The sequence below is a fragment of the Leptinotarsa decemlineata genome, unplaced genomic scaffold (genome assembly GCF_025532065.1).
Source record: "Leptinotarsa decemlineata unplaced genomic scaffold, Ldec_3_MD MMD2_tig00026307_RagTag_RagTag, whole genome shotgun sequence".
NCBI classification, from domain to species: Eukaryota; Metazoa; Arthropoda; class Insecta; order Coleoptera; family Chrysomelidae; genus Leptinotarsa; species Leptinotarsa decemlineata.
This window is the reverse complement of record NW_027412681.1, coordinates 8005362-8027044: the sequence shown is the minus strand read 5'-3', so window position 1 is coordinate 8027044 and position 21683 is coordinate 8005362. Positions and strand designations below refer to the sequence as shown.

General features: G+C 37.6%; 1 protein-coding gene across 2 annotated transcripts in view; it reads left to right on the top strand.

Annotated features, from left to right (window-relative positions):
* Positions 1-1700: 1700 nt before the first annotated feature.
* Positions 1701-21683, top strand: part of LOC111510827 (nose resistant to fluoxetine protein 6) — a 45762-nt gene continuing 25779 nt past the window's right edge. Inside the window, exons 1-4 of one of the 2 annotated variants that reach the window (XM_074181355.1) lie at positions 1711-1839; positions 6844-6992; positions 8370-8608; positions 14911-15211. In XM_074181355.1, the coding sequence (XP_074037456.1) occupies positions 1776-1839; positions 6844-6992; positions 8370-8608; positions 14911-15211 (753 nt within the window). In that variant the 5' untranslated portion in view covers positions 1711-1775. Of the gene's footprint in view, positions 1840-6843; positions 6993-8369; positions 8609-14910; positions 15212-21683 lie in introns of both variants that reach the window. The other variant, XM_074181356.1, reaches the window with a different exon arrangement.

Sequence of the window (21683 nt, the reverse complement as noted above, 5' to 3'; positions counted from 1 at the left end):
ATTTTTTCATTTGTATTGTTTCTTTTAGGAATGCAACGTGGTAATGCTGTTTCGGCCTTTTGATGAGATCATGCATTGCCTTCAGTACATCATCAGTCTCCTATCAAAGTTAATTCGCAAGTGATTGATCCACCTTCTTCTTCTTCAGTGCGGTCAATGGACTTAGGTCATTCTTGCTCCCCAAATATGAGTTGCAGTCCTCGTGGTTCTGGTTTCCTATCATATGAAGAGCCTAATCGATCCCTCTACGAAACCCTTCATCAGTTGGAAGGATCAATTGCAGCTTGAGAAATGGTTCTTATGCAGATTCTGTGAAACATGTTCTTCCTTACGACTCAGTATAGAGTTGTCCTGACAATCTTGAGAAGAAAATTGGATTAGATAATTTAGGAAAGACTTGCTACATGAATAGCATTTTACGAATGTTTCCTACTTATTCACCAAACTCAAACACCTGTTCATGCAGCTGCAGTTTCGTAAAGTTGTATCATCTTTCCCTCAAACCGATTTCCTGGAGTCTTCGAAGTCCACTAGATACTGATTCCCTGCAGTCTGTCTCGTCGTGCGCTTGTAAATCTTTAGTTGGAAAAATCCCCACTTGTTTACTTTGTAGTAAATGTTTAAAAGGTAGCAATGCCTTATGTGAATTTCTGGAACTTCAACTAGCGTTTCCTAATATGACTAATAATCAGTCCGTGCAAAGCTTATTGTTGAATCATCTGAAAATGGAACTTTTGAGAGGTGATGATCGACTGTATTGTCAAACATGTGCCAAACTAACTGACTGTTATAAGAAAACAAATATATTTGAGGCACCAGTCAATCAAATAATAACACTGATGATCTTCAAACATGACTCAACCTCTGACGGAAGCACCAAATTCTTACGAAGGTTCGAAATAGATGAACACTTCAATCTAGCAGACCACCATTATAATCTCCATGCAGTCATTATTCACTGTGGTTCTTGCGTTGAATCTGGTCATTATTACGCATTGGTCAAATATGAAAAGGACTGGTTTAAGTTTGACGAGTCGTGTCACGAAGTGTTCTGGCGATGTTTTGAATTTGTTGGAGCATCTGGAAACACCCTTCATTTTGTTTCATGAAAGAGAGGACATTGGCTGAGCAAGATCTTCAGATGATGTGGTGCTGCAAGATTTTCCGGGTTTTCCTGCAGCTGAAAAATAAATGCGCCACTGGAATCAATGAAGTCGCCCCGGAGCGTCAATTAATTTTTGTTGTTGTTTTATAATTTCATGATTTGTATATTGAAAGGGTTATTTATAGAATAATGAGAATTTTTATTTTCAAATTCATAGTTTTTTCTGGATTATTTTCATGAAAAAATACCATTAAAACACCATTTTATATAATATGAGATAATGGAAGTCCAAACTAATGCTATTACTCGTGCTCTCCTGTACTCGTTTTATTTGTCACCTTCTAACGTACTTATACTTTCTTTGTTTTTCACTACTCATTAGAACTGGCTTCATTGATGACTGAAAGATATTCAATGATGACTGAGAGATCTAAACTGGTAATTACTCTGTAACCTAAAAATTGTCAGGCAAAAATATAAACATTCCGATAAAATTCAAGCGAAATAAACTTTTAGCACAGTTGAATTGAAAAGCTACCTATATTGAGAGTTTTCATGGCTTCATTCACCTTGACCAACAAGCTCAACATGTTTTCTATACCTGGTATGGGGTATCGAGTATGCATTAAAATGAAGAAATGCATAGTTGTTTGGAGTCTCGGCTAACAGCATGGTGTTCTGTGTAGTCTTATTTTCACTTATTACTTTTGAATTCTGTTTGGGATATGTAACAGGTGAGTGGATTTTATTCAAAATTGCACATGGAGTTTTCCATTATGTGATAAAATAATTTACTTCATTATTGTCAAGAAGTGAATGATTATCATTTTGAACGTGTATTGAGATTAACTAGGGTGACATTCGAATACATTATTTTTTGAAATTATAATATTTTCTTGTAGTTTCTCAAAAATGATAGTAAACTGTTGATATCTCAGGAACAGCTGATCTGATTTTCAGAAATTAAAAAGTTTTGAATAGAGAATTAAAATACTTATCAAAAAAAGGTTTCCCGAAACTTCTCTATCTATTCGAAAAAAAGTTGGTAGCGTTCTTTTGGCGGTAGATCTGTTGTCTTTAACATCGAAATGTGATAAAAAAATCGAACAACTTCAGTTTACTTGAGAATGTTTTAATAAACCGAAACAGGTCGTAACAAATGAAAATCTAAGTAGATATTAGACGAAAGCTATTTTCTCTATCCTATATTCAATAAAAAATAATGTTTTTCAATCATTATGTCCGACTTTGACATCTTGTCCCGTTTGGAAGTTCAGAGGGAAGGAGGAACTTTTTATGTTCGCACTGTATATTAGTAGAGGAAAGTGACCAAATATGGAATACCATTTTGTTTTTATGCATAATTTACACAAATGTTATAAATAAAAGTACATGTGATGCACCGTTTGGAACCTTTGGTGTGGTAATGAATATTACTGGATTTTTTTCCAACAGCAAACCGTTATTTCACCACCTTGACATGTGTTTCGATCATCAAATGATCATCTTCAAGAGGAAGATCAAAATAAAAGAGTGTTTGTATTATTTGTTAACAGTAATTTATTTCCCCTCAAGTTTGTAACAATTTTAGGTTATATTGATGAGTTCGAGGTAACAAAAATTTTCAAAAACTAAATAACGGTCATTTTGTATGTGTAGTCTAATGTTGTGTTGTCATGTATTCCTTTTGTTTTCTGTTGTTCCGTTGGAGTGGTCCCGGTCCGTTGTGTTGCGGTGGTCAGTAAATATGGGTGCAGGTTGTTTGGGTGAGGTGGATGTAGTCCGATTTCAGCTCCTTCCAGGACGTAGCTGTCCGCTATCTGATTCCCAGTGGGTACTCCTCTAGGATATCTTGGATCTGCTTCGACGGATCTTTCATTACTCCCAGGATGTGTTGATGACATCGGCGTTATTGCTGCTCATCGTTCTTGTCGCATATCGTCCTTGATGTTCCTGAAATCGTAGGTTGATTGGTATAGTATTTACTAGGTTGTATAAGGTTTGAGATGAATAGCGGTAAGTGAGGTTGTGGATGTTGCGTAGGCTTCTTCTCTCGGTTGTTAGGATACGGTGGGATAGTCTCGGGGGAAGCGTACACTATATCATGGCTTCGTATTCTAGGACTGGTCTGATGGAGTTTTTATAAGTGTGTGGGAGGGTTTTACTGTCTCATCTCCCGAACTTCTCTCAATGCTTTTAGTAAGTTAGCTCTTTTCCGGACTCTGTCCAGAGTTTCTCTCAGGTCGACTTCCCAGTTGAGGGGCCTCGTGAAGGTGAACCCCCAAGTAGGATACCGACTCTTCGAGTATGAGGTTTCTTCCTACGAGTCTGAGGTTCAAGTTATCAGGATTTAATTTAGGGCGGGCAGTGGTGTGAGGATGTCTGAATGGTATGGTTTGGGTTTTGCTGGGAAATCACTATCAAAAATTAACCCTAACGTATAAGATATTGTTTGAAAACTTTGGTGTAAAGATAGGAACACAAATTATTTACAAAAATCACGAATCCAGGTATCAAACAATGGCTCGGCGTAATCAGTATGTGCCCAGAGCCCACACATGAGGCACTTGATCCATGTTTTCCTATGAGTATCATTTGAAAACAGCATACCACAGAAAATAAACTACGAATCTTCAGAGTCTGGAGCTGTATATCCTGATAAGGCATCAGGTTCACTGTCTGCATCAAACAGCATTATCTCCCCATCATCTAAATCTGACATAGGCTCAGTCTTCTCATTTGATTACTTTCCTTCAGATTTCTTCTCATCCTGGTTTTTATTCTTGTTTTTGTTTCCTTTTCTTCTTTTTTTGCTTTTGTCTGTAAGGTTGATCTTGTACGGTGACGACGCGAAGAATGCTACAACAGATCTTCCCCTCCTTTCTCTATTAGGTTTCCTTTTTTTGTTTGGCACTGGACTGATGTCATCCTAAATTACTGCGAGAAAATCCGGATGTTGAGGGTACAGGTATCTTGTCTGGGTGTGACAGCTTCAGTTAAAGGCGAAGAGTTATCAGGTGTTCTCAAATTGGACATTGCTGGTCCTTCACGTTAGTTACCTGATGTCATTGATTGTGCAACCATCTTTAACTGAATTTTGTTGCGCAGCAAGATAGTCGACCGTGGTGAACATATTTTTATTCAATGGACATAAGCCATTTACACGAAATCCATTTGCTGATACCTTGCCAGTTTGCACTTTCAAATAAGCTCTGTCAAATAGCTCAACAATATTAAGGGCTCAATGGTCGATTATTGTCTCTAATCCACATGCGTATTTCTTCACTGCAATAGGTTTTTAGTGATCCCATAAACGTTTTATCTAATGGCTGGAGTTTGTGAGTAGTTGAGGAGGTGAAGACACAATTTGGACGTTATTTTCTCTAGCAAGCTCTATCATGTCGATAGTACGAGTGTGAGAAAAATTACCATCTAAGATCAGTAATACTTCCGATTCCGGAATGGGGTTTGTATGTTTGATGAAATGTTTGAACCAGTCAGTGAATATGTTCATTTGTATCCATTCTGACGGATGTGCAACACCAATAGCACCTGGGGGACTGCCTCTCATCAGCTGATCACTCATATTCTTGCGTGGGAATATACTATAGGGAGGCACAAAATGACCAGTGGCGTTCATGGAAACAACAATCATAATCAATGAACCCCTTTCCGCTGAAGTAAGTGAATCTATATGACTTTTTCCTTTATACTCAATTACTTGGGATATCTTGTTCTGTACTACGGTAAGCCCAGATTCATCCACGTTGTATATACGACTTGGACCATAGTTTTCTTGAGTATAGACGTCTTCCATGAGATCAAAGAATGAGTCTACTTTTTCTCTATTATAACCAAAAGCTCTAGTAAAAGATGTACCAGTTGGTCTTTTAACTGATAGCTTGTCCTTATGGCGTTTTGAAAATAATTAACGCTGCCAGCTGCCAGCCTCACCAAATGGATTTTTCAACTGATTACGCCTTGCTAACATGTACGCCATTCCTCGAACATCATTTCTCGTCAAGCCATGAAATTTGCTCTCCAGCGTCAAATTGTAGTTTACCAAAAGATTTTCAAGTGTTGTCTCTAAGACAGTTTTTCTTCCGAATGTAGTAGCTGCGCATTCTTCCGGAGAAAAATCGTTTCTCTGACATAAACGAAACAAGGTACACCTTGGTACATCAAGGTGCTTTGCAGGTCTCAAATAGTCCATTTTTTTTCTCTCTTAATAATTTTATAGCTTCCGCTATATGTTCTGAATTCAATTTTTTCCGCTTTATTCACGAAAAAAATATAATTCACAAAATTATCAAGTCAGCTGATACTGTTGAGTACCAATTATGAAATAGTTAATATTTGAATACTGACTGAACCACTATGCATGCTAGTGCATTGGCTTGGGATGTGGGGGTTTAGCAAACCGGCCATCGGATGCCTGCTTCCACGTAGCCACGCTGGATACGGGAATGACAGAATCACTTATGGGACTTTTATGGACAGAGTAAACTTAAAAATTCTTTCTGACGCTGAGTCTATAGAGGATCAGGAGCGAGTCTACAGAGGAGATGGATGTCAAGTTTACGACTCCAACTGACCTCCCTGTAAATTTAGTTCAGAAGCGAGAGCTTCTCTCCAGCTCCTGATTCAATAACTGAATCTAAAAAAAAAGTTTGGTGGTGCAGTCAGAAAACGAGTGAGTCTTCTCCTCAAGAGCGGGGTACCTTATAAAACAGCCTTACACCAAATTCTTGAGCGGCGTACGCAGAATATGTCTCAGGAGGAGGAACAAACCCTACATGAGCAAGTTAGCAAACGTTTGCGCTCAAGTAATGATTCACCAAAAGCAGAGGTGAGAAAGCCCTGCACGGTTGAATCTGAGGCATCATGTGAAGCCGACGTGCAAAAACCATCATAGAGGAAGGTTGTCGCGGGTATCAAGATGGTAATCTTGCACCTTGACTATCCGACTACCTCATTAACGATGAAACAGTAGAGCATATACTTTGTGCCTGCTCCGCTGGGACCGAATCAGGTTTTTAGAGTTCGGCAGTGCCGTACTCTTACAATTTGACTTGAAAGACCACTCACCATACAAACTAATCGGCTTCGTTGAGGAGCTGGGTTTATTTGGTCGAGTGTGAATGGGTGTGAGCCACAATAAACCCTTGTGGGTTGCAGTGGAGGGTCGATTAGACCCACTCACTTTGGACCTAACCTAACCTCTAAAAGCTACAAAAACAGTACTGTGTGCACTTTTTGTACAAAAATACGTATTTTTTACATCCTTTTGAAAGTTCTGCGGAAGCGGTAAAACAAAACATTGTCACAACGATGCTCGCTCGACTGACGTGTGTGAGTTTGCATTTGAGAGAAAGGGGGGTATTCTATATTAGGGATACTATTCCATATTAGGTCACTTTCCTCTAAAGATAAAATCTTGCAACTGAATAGATGGCTATCATCAATCAAAACCCATAAACTGCAGAAATTTCAAATTGATGTCTTCTTCTCTTGGAAAGATTATTGACGCAGATAGACAGACAAACATACAAACGGACGGACGATCGGACACTCGGATAGACTGACTGACCACGACGTGCATTTCTAAAAAAGCACCAGGGGTCTATTTCGTCAAATAAAAACTTAAACAATTTAAAATTAATCAAGACGCTCGAAGGGGTGAAATTATATTTTTTCATAAAAACATGTGCCTCTTGATATATCCAGGCATTTTTCAGATAAAGACTATGCTTCTATGCCGCCAGTTTTTCATCAGGATAATTACGACAAGTGCATGCTTTTGGATGAAGAAGCTTTGTATTGTTCATTCACCTATAAAATGACAGCTCGAAATGATAATAACAGTGACATATGGAAGATCATCCAGGTAATTATTGTCGAATGTATTTAATCAGAAAGAACTGTCTAACTTTTCACAATATTTACAAAGACAGTAGAAGATTAATTCTGATACGATCGGTATGATGAGCAAATAGATACTTTTACCTTATACCCTCCGACATTTCGGAGGTTTTCGATACATACATAGTAGAAACAAATTTTTCAAACGTACAATTTTTCATAAAGAGAAAAGTAGAAATTGTCAAAATTTCCATTATGTTCCAAATAACTGATTCAGATGACAAAATCATTGAAATACAGTGGTTTGTGGCTTATTCGCATACACTTGCGACTTAAGAAAACCACACAAGAAAAAGTCTAAGGGGGTTAAATCGCACGATCTCGGTGGCCAGTTCTCATCACCTCCACGTGAGATGATCATTTCCCTAAATAGATCGTGCAGAATATTCAATGTGGCACGTAGCGCCGTCCTGTTAAAACCACATATCAATGGGGTCCATACCATCCAATTTCGGTCAAAACAAATTGGTAAATATCGACCTACAGTGCTCGCCATTGACAGTAATGGCCTGGCTAACGTCGTTCTCAAAGAAATATTGACCGATGACGCTGTCAGCCCAAAATCTACACCAAACGGTGACTTTTTCGTCAGATCTTGCGTTTCTTCGACTCCATTGGTTTTAGCGCGAGCTGACCGTTTGGTGGGAGTTGGTCATGTTCCGCTTGATTAGAGGTTTCCATATGTTACGTATCCCTACGCTAGCTTTGTTAAATGCATTGTTGGACAACATATATGCGGCTTCTTTGAAATTTCTTCTAAACCAGTGTTTCTCCTTGTGGATGATTTCAGCTTGAGCCCACTTGATGTTATGTTGATGAGTCCAAACATGCTCTGCTATTCCAGATTTGCTATTCTCGCTGTGTGTTTTTCTTATGCTCGGCAATGCGAACTTTCAATGGCCTCTTAGTTTCACCGATGTATGTTTCTCTGCACTCGCAGGGTATCTGGTAAATGCAATACTTGTAATCGCAGTCCGCGTTTGGTGGTCTGGTTTTCGTGAAACTGCTACGGATAGTGTTCCCAGATCTGAAACAGGTTCTGATGCTATACTTGGATCCAATCCTTCTTATCCTTTCCGACAATCCTCTGATGTAGGGAAGTACCTGAACTGGTTGTGGCGGCTTCTCTTCCTTGTGGAGCTCTTGCTGTTTTCTAGCTAAAGCTTGTTGCACCATCACTTTGGAGTAACCATTCCGTTGAAGGTCTCGAAAAGGAACTAAGCATCATCAAAAATCAATATAAATCAATAAAATATTCACCATGTTGCAGACTTTATTGGTCATGCTGTGTACTGATTTAACAAAAGGAAATTTGGAAACTAACAATTCACTTCATTTACAGGAAGTCAGTTCCAACAAGTATAACTACAGGCATGACCATCTTCGACACTGGATTTGTATTCCGTGGACTTGTCCAGAAATCGAATCAAAATTTAGTGATCAAACCACAATGCAGCAAAGCATTAGACAATGTTACGATGAAAAATATGGGAAATATGGAATAATGGGAGAAGTGGAAAACCTAAAATGTGAAAATAACATTCCAAAATATCATGTGGACTCACTTGACGTAGCTGTAGCGTAAGTAGATTCAAAATTCAAATACTAATGAAAATAATTTTGAGGTATTTGAATGTCTTGAAAACTAAAAGTTTTTCAACTAGTTCCCATTCTGAATTTAGTTTTGGATCAGAGTTGGGCTAACTTTTGCTATACATAGTGAGGGAATCTGGTTCAAATTTGTACGCTAGGTAACTTTTGAAGAAATTTGAAAACTCAAAATTTACACATGAAAAAAAAACTTTCTATAATATCCGAAGATCCCGAAAATTTAACCAAAAAGAACCAAAAAAGAACTTGATAAAAATAATATTGATATGTTTATTTTCTCATACACTGATATAAATTACATGGAGTGCTATCGAAAATAAACAAAATAATCACAGAAGCCATGCTGTTAGGGTTCCTTTAATTTCTAACACATAGACATATATAGCTTGTTCCTGATGAGACTTATGAATTAAAAGTGTGTAAATACTTTTACTTTACGTTTCATTAAAAAACAATGAGTGATCAATCAATTTATGAATAAACCTAATAATAACAGAAACAGGAGTTACAGACAGAATACATACTTATTTTCATCTACTTGAATTCAATTACTGCATATTACTATCATGGCTTTCATATCCAACCCAAAAAGCTATTTAGATTTGTTGATTATTGGTTGATCAACCTTATTGCCTGTGTTAGTCTTTGTACTTCACTTCGGTGATATCGGTTTCGATCAATTCATTCTTCGTGTGACTTTTCAAGACTCTAGTATAGTTCCTGCTTCAATGAAAAACTCCACTCCACGTGAATGTTCAAATTTCACAGAAAACGTATATTCAATTAACAATTTTTAATTTTTTATGTTGGTACCCTCGTCTCGTACGTATGTTCACAGTTTCAGCTGTTTAGCATGTTTATTTTGTTGGTGGGAGACATAAAAGTTAGAAGTGATTTGCGTGTTCAGCGATTTTTTTCTAACGAAAAAAATGTATCAAAGAAGGTGCATCGAATTTTGCGAGCATACACTATAAAAACACACTTTTGTCTCTTTTCCACGATAGTTTTATACTTGTTGACTAGTTTCGGTCATTACACCATTTTCAAAACTAACTAAATAACATTCAAATCTGAGTATTTATACCTACATTGCCTATATATCTATCATAAATAACACAGGTCTGCGATGAAAAATTTGTAGGATATTCAACTAGTGATTTCAACAGTATTTTGTGTGCAGATTACGGAAAAAATAGTGAAAAAATTCTATCACCTATAGATAAGTCACAAATTTCACCTGAAATTTTCTTATTAAATGGGTTTTTAGGTTCGGTATAGGTTCGATGTTTCTGTGTTATATAGCCTATATAAGCGGTAAATTGAGTCTGAATTATGTCTAGACTTAAAGAAAGACATATGTTAGCCTCCGGTACTCCATTTTCATGGTACCGATTTGGAGAAAGGGAATTTGTCGCTTTTTTTACACAAGAGGGTGACCTAATTTTCTGCAACAATGTACCCGGCGTCATGGAAATGTTCAACATAACGTATGATCCAGAGAAATAGAGTGTTGATTTCAGTGTTGATTTCAGTGTTGAACCTCTCATCACTGAAATCGTTGAAACGAATCCTAATGAATTCGATATGGATATTATATTCCAACAAAATGGAGCATCACCCCATTACTCCAGACAAGTAAGAAATTATTTGGATACTACTTTTCCCGGTCTTTGGATTGGCCGTCGAGGTCCTACAGAATGGCCAGCCCGCTCGTCAGATTTGACACCTTTGGACTTTTTTTTATGGGGCTATTTGAAGCAAAAGGTGTACTAAACTGAACCTGCTTCAATATTTGAAATATGGCAGAGAATAATAAATATTTGTAGAGATATTGTAGAGGTATTGTGTTACTGTGTTCGAAAATGTTCGGCGTGAAACATCAGATATCATGTTCATATGTCAAGAAGTTTAAGGCAACCATTTCGAGCGTCTTCTGAACTAATCTCAAGCTTATTACCTCGTATTAGGTAGTTAAATGTTGATGTATTCAGGCAATTAATGGATGTTCCGCCAGTAGTAGTAGGTGTAGTAGGTGACCTTCATAATCTAGGGTTGTGAAGTATTCGTCAAGACCTTCAAAACGATGTGTCACAAGACTTTCTACTTAGTTTTTCTTCTCACATGGCGCCCAGTCGCCATCTGGAAAGTTTCATCTGTCAATTTTACTTCGAAATAAAGTATTCATGCAATAATTTCATTATCCCAAATTTCAATTTTTTTGAGTTGACCCGTTCAAAAAATAAAACGGGGGGACATTAAATAAATGTACTGTATATGGCGGGGCATTCACAACATTCTTGTCGATATATACCAGACTAGACTGATCTAAATAATAGTCCTTTCCTAAACCTATAACCCAATTCCCAAAACTTACATTTTATCAAAAAAAGTTATGTTTATCGATTGACTGCTATTAATTGAAGTTTTCCTAAGTAAAGACGATGTAGATATCAAATTGTTTATGATATAGGCAATGTAGGTATAAATACTCAGATTTGAATGTAATCTAGTAAGTTTTGAAAATGGTGGAAAGACCGATACTAGTCAACGAATATAGAACTATTGTGGAAAATAGGCAAAAGTGTGTTTTTATAGTGTATCCTCAGTGAACATCATTTTCCACAAAATAAACAAGTCGTCAATCAAAGAGATAAAATCAAATTTTGTGCTGTGAAAAACTGAATTGGGTGCCAAAAAAACACTTGAGATCTTGACAGTGGCATACGGTGATTGTACTCTGAGTCAAGCTTTTCACAGAAGGTTGTGAAGATTTTGGCTTTCTACTACTCCATCTTGATACAAAAAAAAGGATGAGGGAATCTTCCAAAGGAAGGAAGTAATCTATTTGAAAATAAGTAACTCTATACATGGATGTGTAGATCATGCAATGTATGAACATTGAATTACACGAAAGAAAAAATTCTTTCGAAACAAATACTTCTATATGAACACTGAATTATACAGAAGATACTTTTCTCTACTCAGTTTGTATTTCGAACATTCGTTGTGGAATAAAAATCAGATATCATTCACATGAGTTCTACTTCAAATGAATTGTAACAAATTGCACTTACATGGAACACTGTTATCCTCGCTGGTATACATCGATATTTCGCCTTAAGACACTTGCCCTAAGGCTCTTCAGTACCAAATTGGATAACATTATAGAAAATACACACAATTCATTCATGAATTACGATTTTCAATATCACGGAATAAGCTTGATCTGCTTATGTCATCGATGACATCGTAATGATATTCATTCACCTATTTGATTCAATCCCAGCCAAGATGAATCTTATTTGAATTGAAGGGGTTATATTTTTAGGAGTGATTAATTTTTGGGAAAGAAAGTTTTTGGCTTTCTACTACTCTATCTTGATACAAAAAAAAGGATGAGGGAATCTTCCAAAGAAAGGAAGGAAGTAATCAATTTGAAAATGAATAACTCTATCCATGTATAGAGTTACTTATTTACTTCCTTCCTTTCTTTGGAAGATTCCCTCATCCTTTTTTTTTGTATCCAGATAGAGTAGTAGAAAGCCAAAAACTTTCTTTCCCAACAATTAATCACTCCTAAAAATATAACCCTTTCAATTGAAAGTCGTGAAGATGTTAATGACGACGGTCGCCCTGGATGTCCCAGCACATCAACAACAGATGAAGGAGCTGCTGAGGATATCGGCAAATTGGTAGGCTCATGCCATGTATTTTTTTTTGTAAATTTCAGGCAGGAAGCATATGGTAGCGAAGTTTGAAAATTGCTGAATTTTCACCAAAAAATCCGTCGCATAAGCATTGCTCAGGAATTGTTGAATGACGTCAACGGCGCTCCAGTATTGCTTTGAAGGATAATAACTGGTGACGAATCATCGGTATACGGTTATGACATCGAAACCATTGCCCATTGGGTCCAATCGACCCAGGAGAGCCAAGACCAAACAAAACGCGCGAAGTTCAATCAAATGTCAAGATGATTTTGCTCACTGTTTTCTTCGATTACCGTGGAGTAGTGCATCAGGAGTTCTTGCAACATGGGCGTACGGTCAATAAAAAGTATTATCTTGGAAATGTTCCGCTTGTGAGAAGCAATAAGAATAAGGAGTTCAATGTATCCGTTTAAAAATTCCGTTAGAGGACAAAATGCAGTAACATCAGTTACAAATACAAGTGGAAACAAGAACATAGGAAGTTGTATCTCCCATTTATCAAAACGTCTGGTATTCTGATGAAATTGCATGGCATGAGCCAACCAACATGCCGATATCTTCAGAAACTTCTCTAATAGTGATTCGACGATTCTCCATGAAAATTTCTTAATTTTCTCAACATTTTCGTCGGTTATTGATGTGCTTGGTTTTCCAGAGAGAGCGTCGTCAGTCACATCTTCACGACCTTCTGTGAAAAACTTGTACTACTTGTAAATACACACATCGGAAAAGTCTAGGGATATTTTTATAACATACTAAATATCATAAAAATAAATGCATGAGGTCGTTTAATTTCGATTAAATTGGTACACTCGACCACCCTGTAGATTTCTATGGGTTGAACAAAGCCTGCAAAAACGGTAATTGATCTTTTATCAAGTTTTTTACAAACTGTAGGTTTTCGGCTAAAATGAATAATCTGAAAGTGTCGAGTTTGTACATTCTATGCAGTTCTTGCTCAGCAATCAAACTGGAAATATTGCGCTTTAACATGGAACGCCATCACTTACCATTGGCTGAGATGAATAGAGCTGTAGGGCTTCTTCAAGGTGGCATGCGACAAAATGATGTAGCTCTTCGTTTGGGGGTCTCCCAAAGTGTTATCAGTCGATTGTGGCGGCGTTTCCGTGAAACTGGCAGTCCAGCCGAACAACATCCAGGGCGAGGACGCGCTACAACTGCAGTTCAAGACCGATTTTTGGTCTTAACCGCAAGAAGACAACCGACAATCACAGCACCTGAGTTGGTTAACGTGTTGCAGCAGACGCACCAGGTAACCATTGGTCGTGATACTGTCAGAAATCGACTGCATGAAGCAGATCTCCACAACAGAAGGCCACTTAGATGTCCACCTTTGTCGAGAGGCAATCGCGGTAGAAGATTAGAGTGGTGTCGAGAACATCAAAACTGGGATGCAAATGATTGGGCCACAGTTTTGTTTACAGACGAATCCTGATTTGGATTTCATCCAGATTCTCGTCGAGTAAGACTGTGGAGACGACCTGGAAATAATGAACATTTGAGACACGTCCAGGAAGTCCACACATACAGAGGTGGTACAGTAATGCTATGGGGCGGAATCATGATTGGCGGCAGAACCGATCTCGTTTTTTCAAATCGCTCCCTCACAGCTCGACAGTACCTCGACACCATTCTTCTACCTATCGTCCGTCCGTGTGCTGGTGCTGTTGGTGAAAACTTCCACCTAATGCACGATAATGCTTGTCCACATGTCGCGCGTCTAGTGACTGACTGGCTCACCAACGAAGGAGTTGATGTATTGCCATGGCCAGCACAATCACCGGACCTGAATCCCATCGAGCATGTGTGGGACATGCTTCAACGAAGAATTACTCCGCATATGGGGAACATTCACACAACGTTTCAATTGAGAGAGCTTAATCGCTGAATGGGCAAATGTACCTCAACAAGACATTGACAATCTCATTTTGTCGATGCACGATAGATGTAGGGCCGTAATAAACCAGCGTGGAGGCCATACTTTGTACTGATTCCAATTTTTTTTGTATTATGATTTTTTTTCGGGGTGCCAAAGAAGAGCCATATTTTTTTAGTTTAACTTATAGGCGCACTCAGTATTTTTGACCATTCAATAAATTTTGTTGTAAGTTACATTCGTTTAATAATCACCCGTCAACTTTTTTTTTTCCCTAAAGCGATCTAAAAAAAAATTATTGCCATTTTCAAAAATATCCCTAGACTTTTCCGATGTGTGTATTTTCTGACTCAGAGTATGCCACTGTCAACGTTCCAACTGTTTTTTGACCACACAATTCAATTTTTTACACATTCTTTGATTCACATTCATTTTTTGGATACAAATGTATAACTAGATTTGATTTATTCAAGTAATTTTTGTGATTTTTGATGTTTCAATATAGTTTCAAACAGAACAAATGATACTGGAACTATTTCAGGTTTCAAAAACGTTTCCAATACCGATAATAAAAAAACATTTCAAAGAAAAATGATATGGTACAATATAATTTCACCACTGAATCCTTTCTCAATTGAGGAGATACATGATTTTTCAATTTACAGCATGATATTCGTATGCTACGTAGTTCTCATTGCATTCGCCACATTCTATGAAGGAACGGCTCGATATAAAACAGAGGAAGAGTACAAGAAATTGACTTGTGCCGGTTGGAGACGAATAGCTTCTGCCTTTTCCATACCTAGAAACTGGTACAGACTCATCACCGTCAAGAGTACAACAGATATTGAAAAACTACGACCAATACAGGGTGTTAGATTCTACAATACCATTCTGGTTATTTTGAGTCATACTGTTATGACCTTTTTGATTGGGCCAGTTGCTAACACCAAATATGCGGAAACGGTGAGTTCTACAACGTTAGCGAATTATTTTTAATCTAGCTAAGACTGTGGGGATCCCAGATAACGCAATTAGAGTTGATTGTATTTGTATGCACAGTTTGTCAAGAATGGGAAGAAGGGTGAAATTTTTGCGGCCTCTGCGTAACGAAGAGCTAGATAGTATTCGGAGGAACAAAGATGCACATATTTGCGATTAAAGTTGTCTCTGCTTAGTGTAGATTTACAGTTTCCTGAATAAACTGTGAAACCAATGTACAAAGTCACCACTATCACTCCATCTCATTATTGAATTCAAAATAATTTTGGTCGAAACAGGAAATGAGTGCTTTGAAGATAATTTGTTTAATTATGGGGTTGGTATTCTTTTGAGTTAGAAAATTATGAATAATGGTTATGGCATTGATTGAAAAAATGTTTGGAATAGATGAATAAAACTTGCTTTGAATTACAAGGTTGCTTTTATTCTACTTTTGAATATGTACATTTTCTATACTTAAATTAAATGCAAATTCGGCAAAAAAAATTCTAAGAACGTAACAATTACAAACAAAACAATACAAAGCAATACATTATAAAAAGTAAATAACGCAAAATTTAAACTAAAAAATATTTTATTTTAATCTTCGGAGGATGAATCTTCGCTAAGGTCTGAACGGCTGCAATCTGGTTCAGTGTCACTATCTTTTTGCGAGTTGATTGCCCTGTCGTCTATCATGAAATCTAATGTTTGTTTCTTTTCCATGAAAAACTGTCCAAAACTTTGAGCATGCTCACATCGTTTTTCCACTCAGTTTCAGAAAACTTACTAAAAATTCATCGCATAATCTTTCTACGGTTTCAAAGCTAAATTCTACATTTCTTTGTGCAACATATTGCTTTAAAGTTGCCCATACTAACTCTATAGGGTTTAAGTCTGGGTGGTATGAAGGAAGCCTTAGAAAGGTATGTCCGTGGGAGCTCATAATTTCATCAATTTCATACATTTTATATCGCGGTTTATGAATTTTAATTAGAATATAAAAATCAATTTTTAACATATCTTCTGTGAAAGGTATATTTCGTTGCCTCACCCTTTCCATCATTTCGATCTTTCTATTACATAACGTAGGAGACTTATTCACCAGCACATTGTGATAGGGAGCATTGTCTATCACTAAGACACTCTTTGGTAGTAAATTAGGAATAAGCATCTCCTGTAGACATGTTATATAATTCGTGAAGTTCATTCCGTTATGATAATCACCTGACTTCATATCTGATCTAAATTTCAAATAAGCATTTTTCACATAACTATTTTCACAGTCCACATTCACTTAGGTTTTGCCCTTTTAATACTGGTTTAAGTTAACCTTCACTTAGTGTTGTCATTCCAGGTTTTCATGTGGGTATGCGAGGAATGAATATAGGTTTCGTCCATGAAAATTATGGGTCGCCTTTCTTCTCGAAAATTTTTGATACTTAGCAAAAAAGTTGTTTTAACTGAACGATATCTGGCTTTTCCATTAATAATTTCGAATATTTTTAGTTTTCCACCAACCAAATCCCATGTCATGCATAATTTTTCTCAAGCTATCGTAGGAACCAGCATAGTTATTTTTGAATTTAACTTAATGATGTATGCGCCGAAGAGTTGGACCTTTTTATCGACAGTATAATAATTATTGATGAATCTTCGAATCAATCCTTTATCAAAACCATCTAAGTCAGTTTTAGCTGTGACTTTCTTTCTTTTTATATTTGGTGTCAAAAATGCAGCGGCTTCTCCATTCTCAATCGATTTCATTTCCTTTGAAATTTTTCGTATACTGCTTAAACTCACGCCAGTTGCCATAGCAGCTCTTTCTTGAACTTTTTTAAAGTCCTTTATAGGTTTTTTTTCTGCCGCTTCTCGTTGCATGAAAAAAATGACATTCGCTATAATTTTCCTCGTTTGATTTGTTAGCACTTTACAATTTAGGTTTGATTTAAACTCCATCTTGGTCAAGTTACAATACTCAAATTGTACCCTTTGAGCTTTATTTCTGCTCGGACTGTACACTCGGTTAACCCGTGATGCTCACTTCACAACAGACTAATTCTACTGACTGGGCTATGTGCGTTTCCACTCCTGTCTTCTGCGCGCACAGCTAAGGCGGTCTCAAATTAAGATTTTGAAACTTTTTTCTATTCTTGACAAACTGTACAGGGCTTTACAGATTCAAGTCTATGTGTGGAGTCTCGTGAATGGTAAAAGATACAGAGTGGGTTGAATTATGGTGAAATTTGCCCATTTTCGGGTAATGTTTACTGAAACCGACTCTATCTGGAAAGCCAGAAAATTTCGAGATTGAAGTTGGGTAGGGATGTATTTGAACTGAGCCCAGCCGAGCTTCGACTTGACTTCGATTTCCTTTGTGTTTCACCATACACGAAGCTATGAAGGCACATCGTGGCCGAAATGTCGTTGACCAAGTGGTCTGGGGACATTTTCAACCTTTGTTAATAAATATAATTTTTTTTTACCAATTGCTCAAAAGCATTTCAGGTGACCATAATTATTGATTTATTTTGACACGTCGTTCACCAGTTGTGGTTCTGGGTATAGTTGAATGAGGTTTTGGAGAAGCAGGAATGCTTCATCTCCCACTATCACGTACGGTGAAACTGATGTGAGATTATTTGTGAGGCAATCTGGAGGCGGGAAATTCAGCATCCCTTTTTTTTGAAGCATTACCCAGTTTGTATCCCACTAAAATTCCCGCATCATCCTCATTCCCTTTTGTCCCAACATCTATGAAAAAAAACTTATAGTCTGCATCATCGATTATTATTAAACTAACGAAACTTCCTGGAATATCAGAAAAACTGTATTCATGCGATATTATTCGAATATAACCACAACCGTGCAATAAAATATGGACCGTGTTTGAAACTGCAAAGTAGAGCATCCCTAGTCTAATTGAAGTTACTGGGGCAAATTTTTAACAGATTCACAATATTTCTGCTTATAGAGAAGACATGGCATATATCTCCGGAACGAAAAAAAAAATAAAATCGGGTTCTCGTTATACACCAATGGTACTCTGTTTGTCATCTTAATTTGGGTCGAGATTGGATTCGAAACCCCTGACTCTTTTATCCTGTATGGTTTTTGGATCTGTATTTTTAATGTGGGGCGCGACCGAGGTTTCTCTCGCCGTCTGGGTATCCCTCTTGATGAGATGATTTCCTGGTGATGTCTGGCCTCGAGATTTGTTGTAATCTCATCCCGTATTGAGAGGCCTTTGAGGCGTTTTTAGTTTGTCTTGGTTGGAGGGGTGTTTACCGTCAGCATAGTTTGCAGGACGGAGTATGCAGGACGGTTGCAGGTTGTATATGAGACTCCGTTTGTGACTGTACTTGGTCCTGTCGGCCTTCTCGGTTGGACTGGCAGGTCTCTGGGTTTGTTGTTGCCCTTTTTGTTTTTGGATGTTCCGGGCATCCTTGGAAGTTGACTGGGTGTTCCCCTTTACAATTAAAGCATTTTGCCGGGGCTTGCTTTGACTTTTTCCACTCACCTGTCATATGGCGGCCGGCATATCTAAGGCACGCAGGTATTGCCTTGCAATTTATATGCGAATTACCGAACTTTTGACAGCGGTAGCACTGTCCCACTGCTGTTCGGGGTCGTTGTGGTTCACTTTTCACTTGAACGTTTAATATTTCCCTAACTTCGTAAATGTGGCTCTGCTTTGTTGAAACTAGAACCAGTACGAGTGGGAGTGGATTTTTGTTCTGCTTCTTTAGCCTGGCTATCGAAATGATGTCGAAGCCCTTGGCTTTTAGGTCATCTTTCATTAATACGATCTCGAGGTATTCGGGGACGCCTCGAAACACTTTTCTTAATGGTTTTGCTTCTTGCATGGTATAAGTGTGGTGCAGGATTTTTTCTCTGTCAAGTATCCTGACTATTTTACGAAAGTCGTCCGGACTGGCAGGCTGGACTTCAACGCCACCATTGGTGTTTACTGCTTTCGTCAAGTGTATTTTCTCTTTAGCAGCTATATCGTTAAATTTCGACCACTCATCTTGCTGCCTGATAGAGATCGGTGGTGGTTTTTTGTTTTCGGGCCTGTTGCTTGAGTTGTATTTGGCATCGCGGCCTCCTTGTCATGTGCCTCAGTTTCCATACCTTCTGGATTATGGTTTTCCTCTGGTTTTGGGGCTTCATTGAATTCTTGGATATCTACATTTTCAGGGTATTTGTCCTGAGTTTTTTGGGTTTTCTCGACGGTATTTCTGTCTTCTTGGTTTTGGGTACATCACTTTGTGATTTAGTCTTATAATTTGTTTTGGGTTTTTTGGGAGACTCTATCTCCTCAGGCCGTTTTTTATTTGAAATCGCCTCTTATTCAAGGCTCTCTTCAGTTGAGTAGCCTGAGTTGTCGTCCATTTGATCATCCATATCAGGGCAGGCTCTTCTCTGTTCTATTTCCTGTCTCTTTTTCCGCATCATAATATACGTGGAAACGAGTTCCTTGAGAGAAACATCGTGAAGGTCTAGCAATTTGGAAATCAATGCTAGTACCATTTCTATTTTTTCAGTACTGGCATTGAGTACAGATCAAAAATCTCGTCCATCTTAGCATGTTACGACTTCGACTGCTCGAGTGCAACTGATCCCAATGGTACTCGAAACTAGATACATTTGCCACGATTCAACAGGGTCCAAGAGACTATTGTAGGGATTTATTCTCAAATCTCAAAATTCTAACAGTCATTTCATTATATATACTTAACTATGTATCTTATGTGAAGTCACACGATGAAAACTTCACAAGCAGAAAAGATTTGAGTCGAGCTACAGGATATAATCTTCGCGAAAATCCGATGATCTCGATTCCAATTCATTCACAGTATATTTTTATTATATCCAGTTCAATCTGTATGTGTAAACAATTCGCTTTTTCTTCTCTTTTATTGTCATTTTATCATGAGAACCTTTGTAATGCGTATTTCTATGATGCATCTGACGCATTCTTATGCTTATTTGCATGAACCTGGAGAAATAAAGAAATACTACTACTACTAACATACTCTCTATTCCTTACCGTTCAGGAGATCCATATATGCATGATTCTAGCCCAATCACACCGCTGATGCAACTACGTAAATAGTTAGTAACAACGATATAAAAAGTAAATTTACTTGCCAAATAAATTCTCTGAAAATATTCGATTATGGAGTTTCATTGAATACTGTTTTAAAACCACTATTATTTGAGATTTTGAAATAAAGCACATTCTTGGTTCACGACATATTTATCTGGCCGCACATAAGTAGTTAAGACAAAATCAATCTCAAGTTTGGGTAATATGCAATGTAGTGTTCCGCAAGGATCAGTCTTGGGTCCAATTTTGTTTTTTCCTTTATGTTAATGACCTCACGACGCTTGAAATTACAGGAAATGTCACCCTGGTCACCGATGATACCACCATACTATGGCATAACAATATAAGCAAGCTGATCTTCATCATATCATTAATTCAGATATAATAGAGGTCAAAGAGCGGTGCGACTCGAACGTTTCATCCTTCGACATATTGAAGTGTCCTTCAAATGTGCAGTTGCTGATATTTCTTTGAACCACCAGATTATTGAAAATTGTTTTTTTTCTAAATTTCTAGGAGTATACATCGACTACTGTCTCAAAATCAATGAACCTGTCAAAAAAATCGTCCTCTGGTTGTTATGCTGTGAAAATTGCTGCAATGGAACTAGGATACCCAACCGCAAAAACAGTATACTACTCCTTAATAGAGTCACATTTGCGATACGGAATACCATTCTGGAGAGTGTGCAGTGATAATGTTCTTCAAAGTGTTTTTGTTTCACAAAAAAGAGCCATGAGATACCTCTGTAAACACAAATTTCGCGATTCGTGCAGATTTTACTTCAAGTAATACAATTTCGTCTCCGAAAAAATCAACAACCTAGGTCTACGTGGCCCAGTGAACGACTGGATAACGTCCTTTCTTAAAGATCGGAAGATCATCGTGAGAATCGGTGAAACCAAATCGAAGGAATACGATTTAGATCTGGGAACACCGCAGGGAAGTGTCATGGGTCCCTTGATCTTCCTTACCTATGTCAATGACTTGCCTCATAACATAAAGGACGGTAGAGTTTTCATGTATGCTGATGACACCTCTATTGTGGTGTCTGACACTGATCGCCAAAGACTACAGCAAAAAACTGACTCAGTTTTGAAAGATTTTTCGGATTACTGTATGCAGAATACACTAATAATGAATCAAAGTAAGACAGTAATAATTGAGTTTCACACAAAACATGGAATACCTTCTAATTTCACCTTCGAAGTCAATAATAATATTGTTGAAACCTCCACTTCATCTAAATTCTTAGGAACGCTCATAGATTGTAACCTAACATGGGAAGATCAAATACAAATAGTATGTAAAAAAATCAACAGAAGCTTTTATATTTTGGCAACA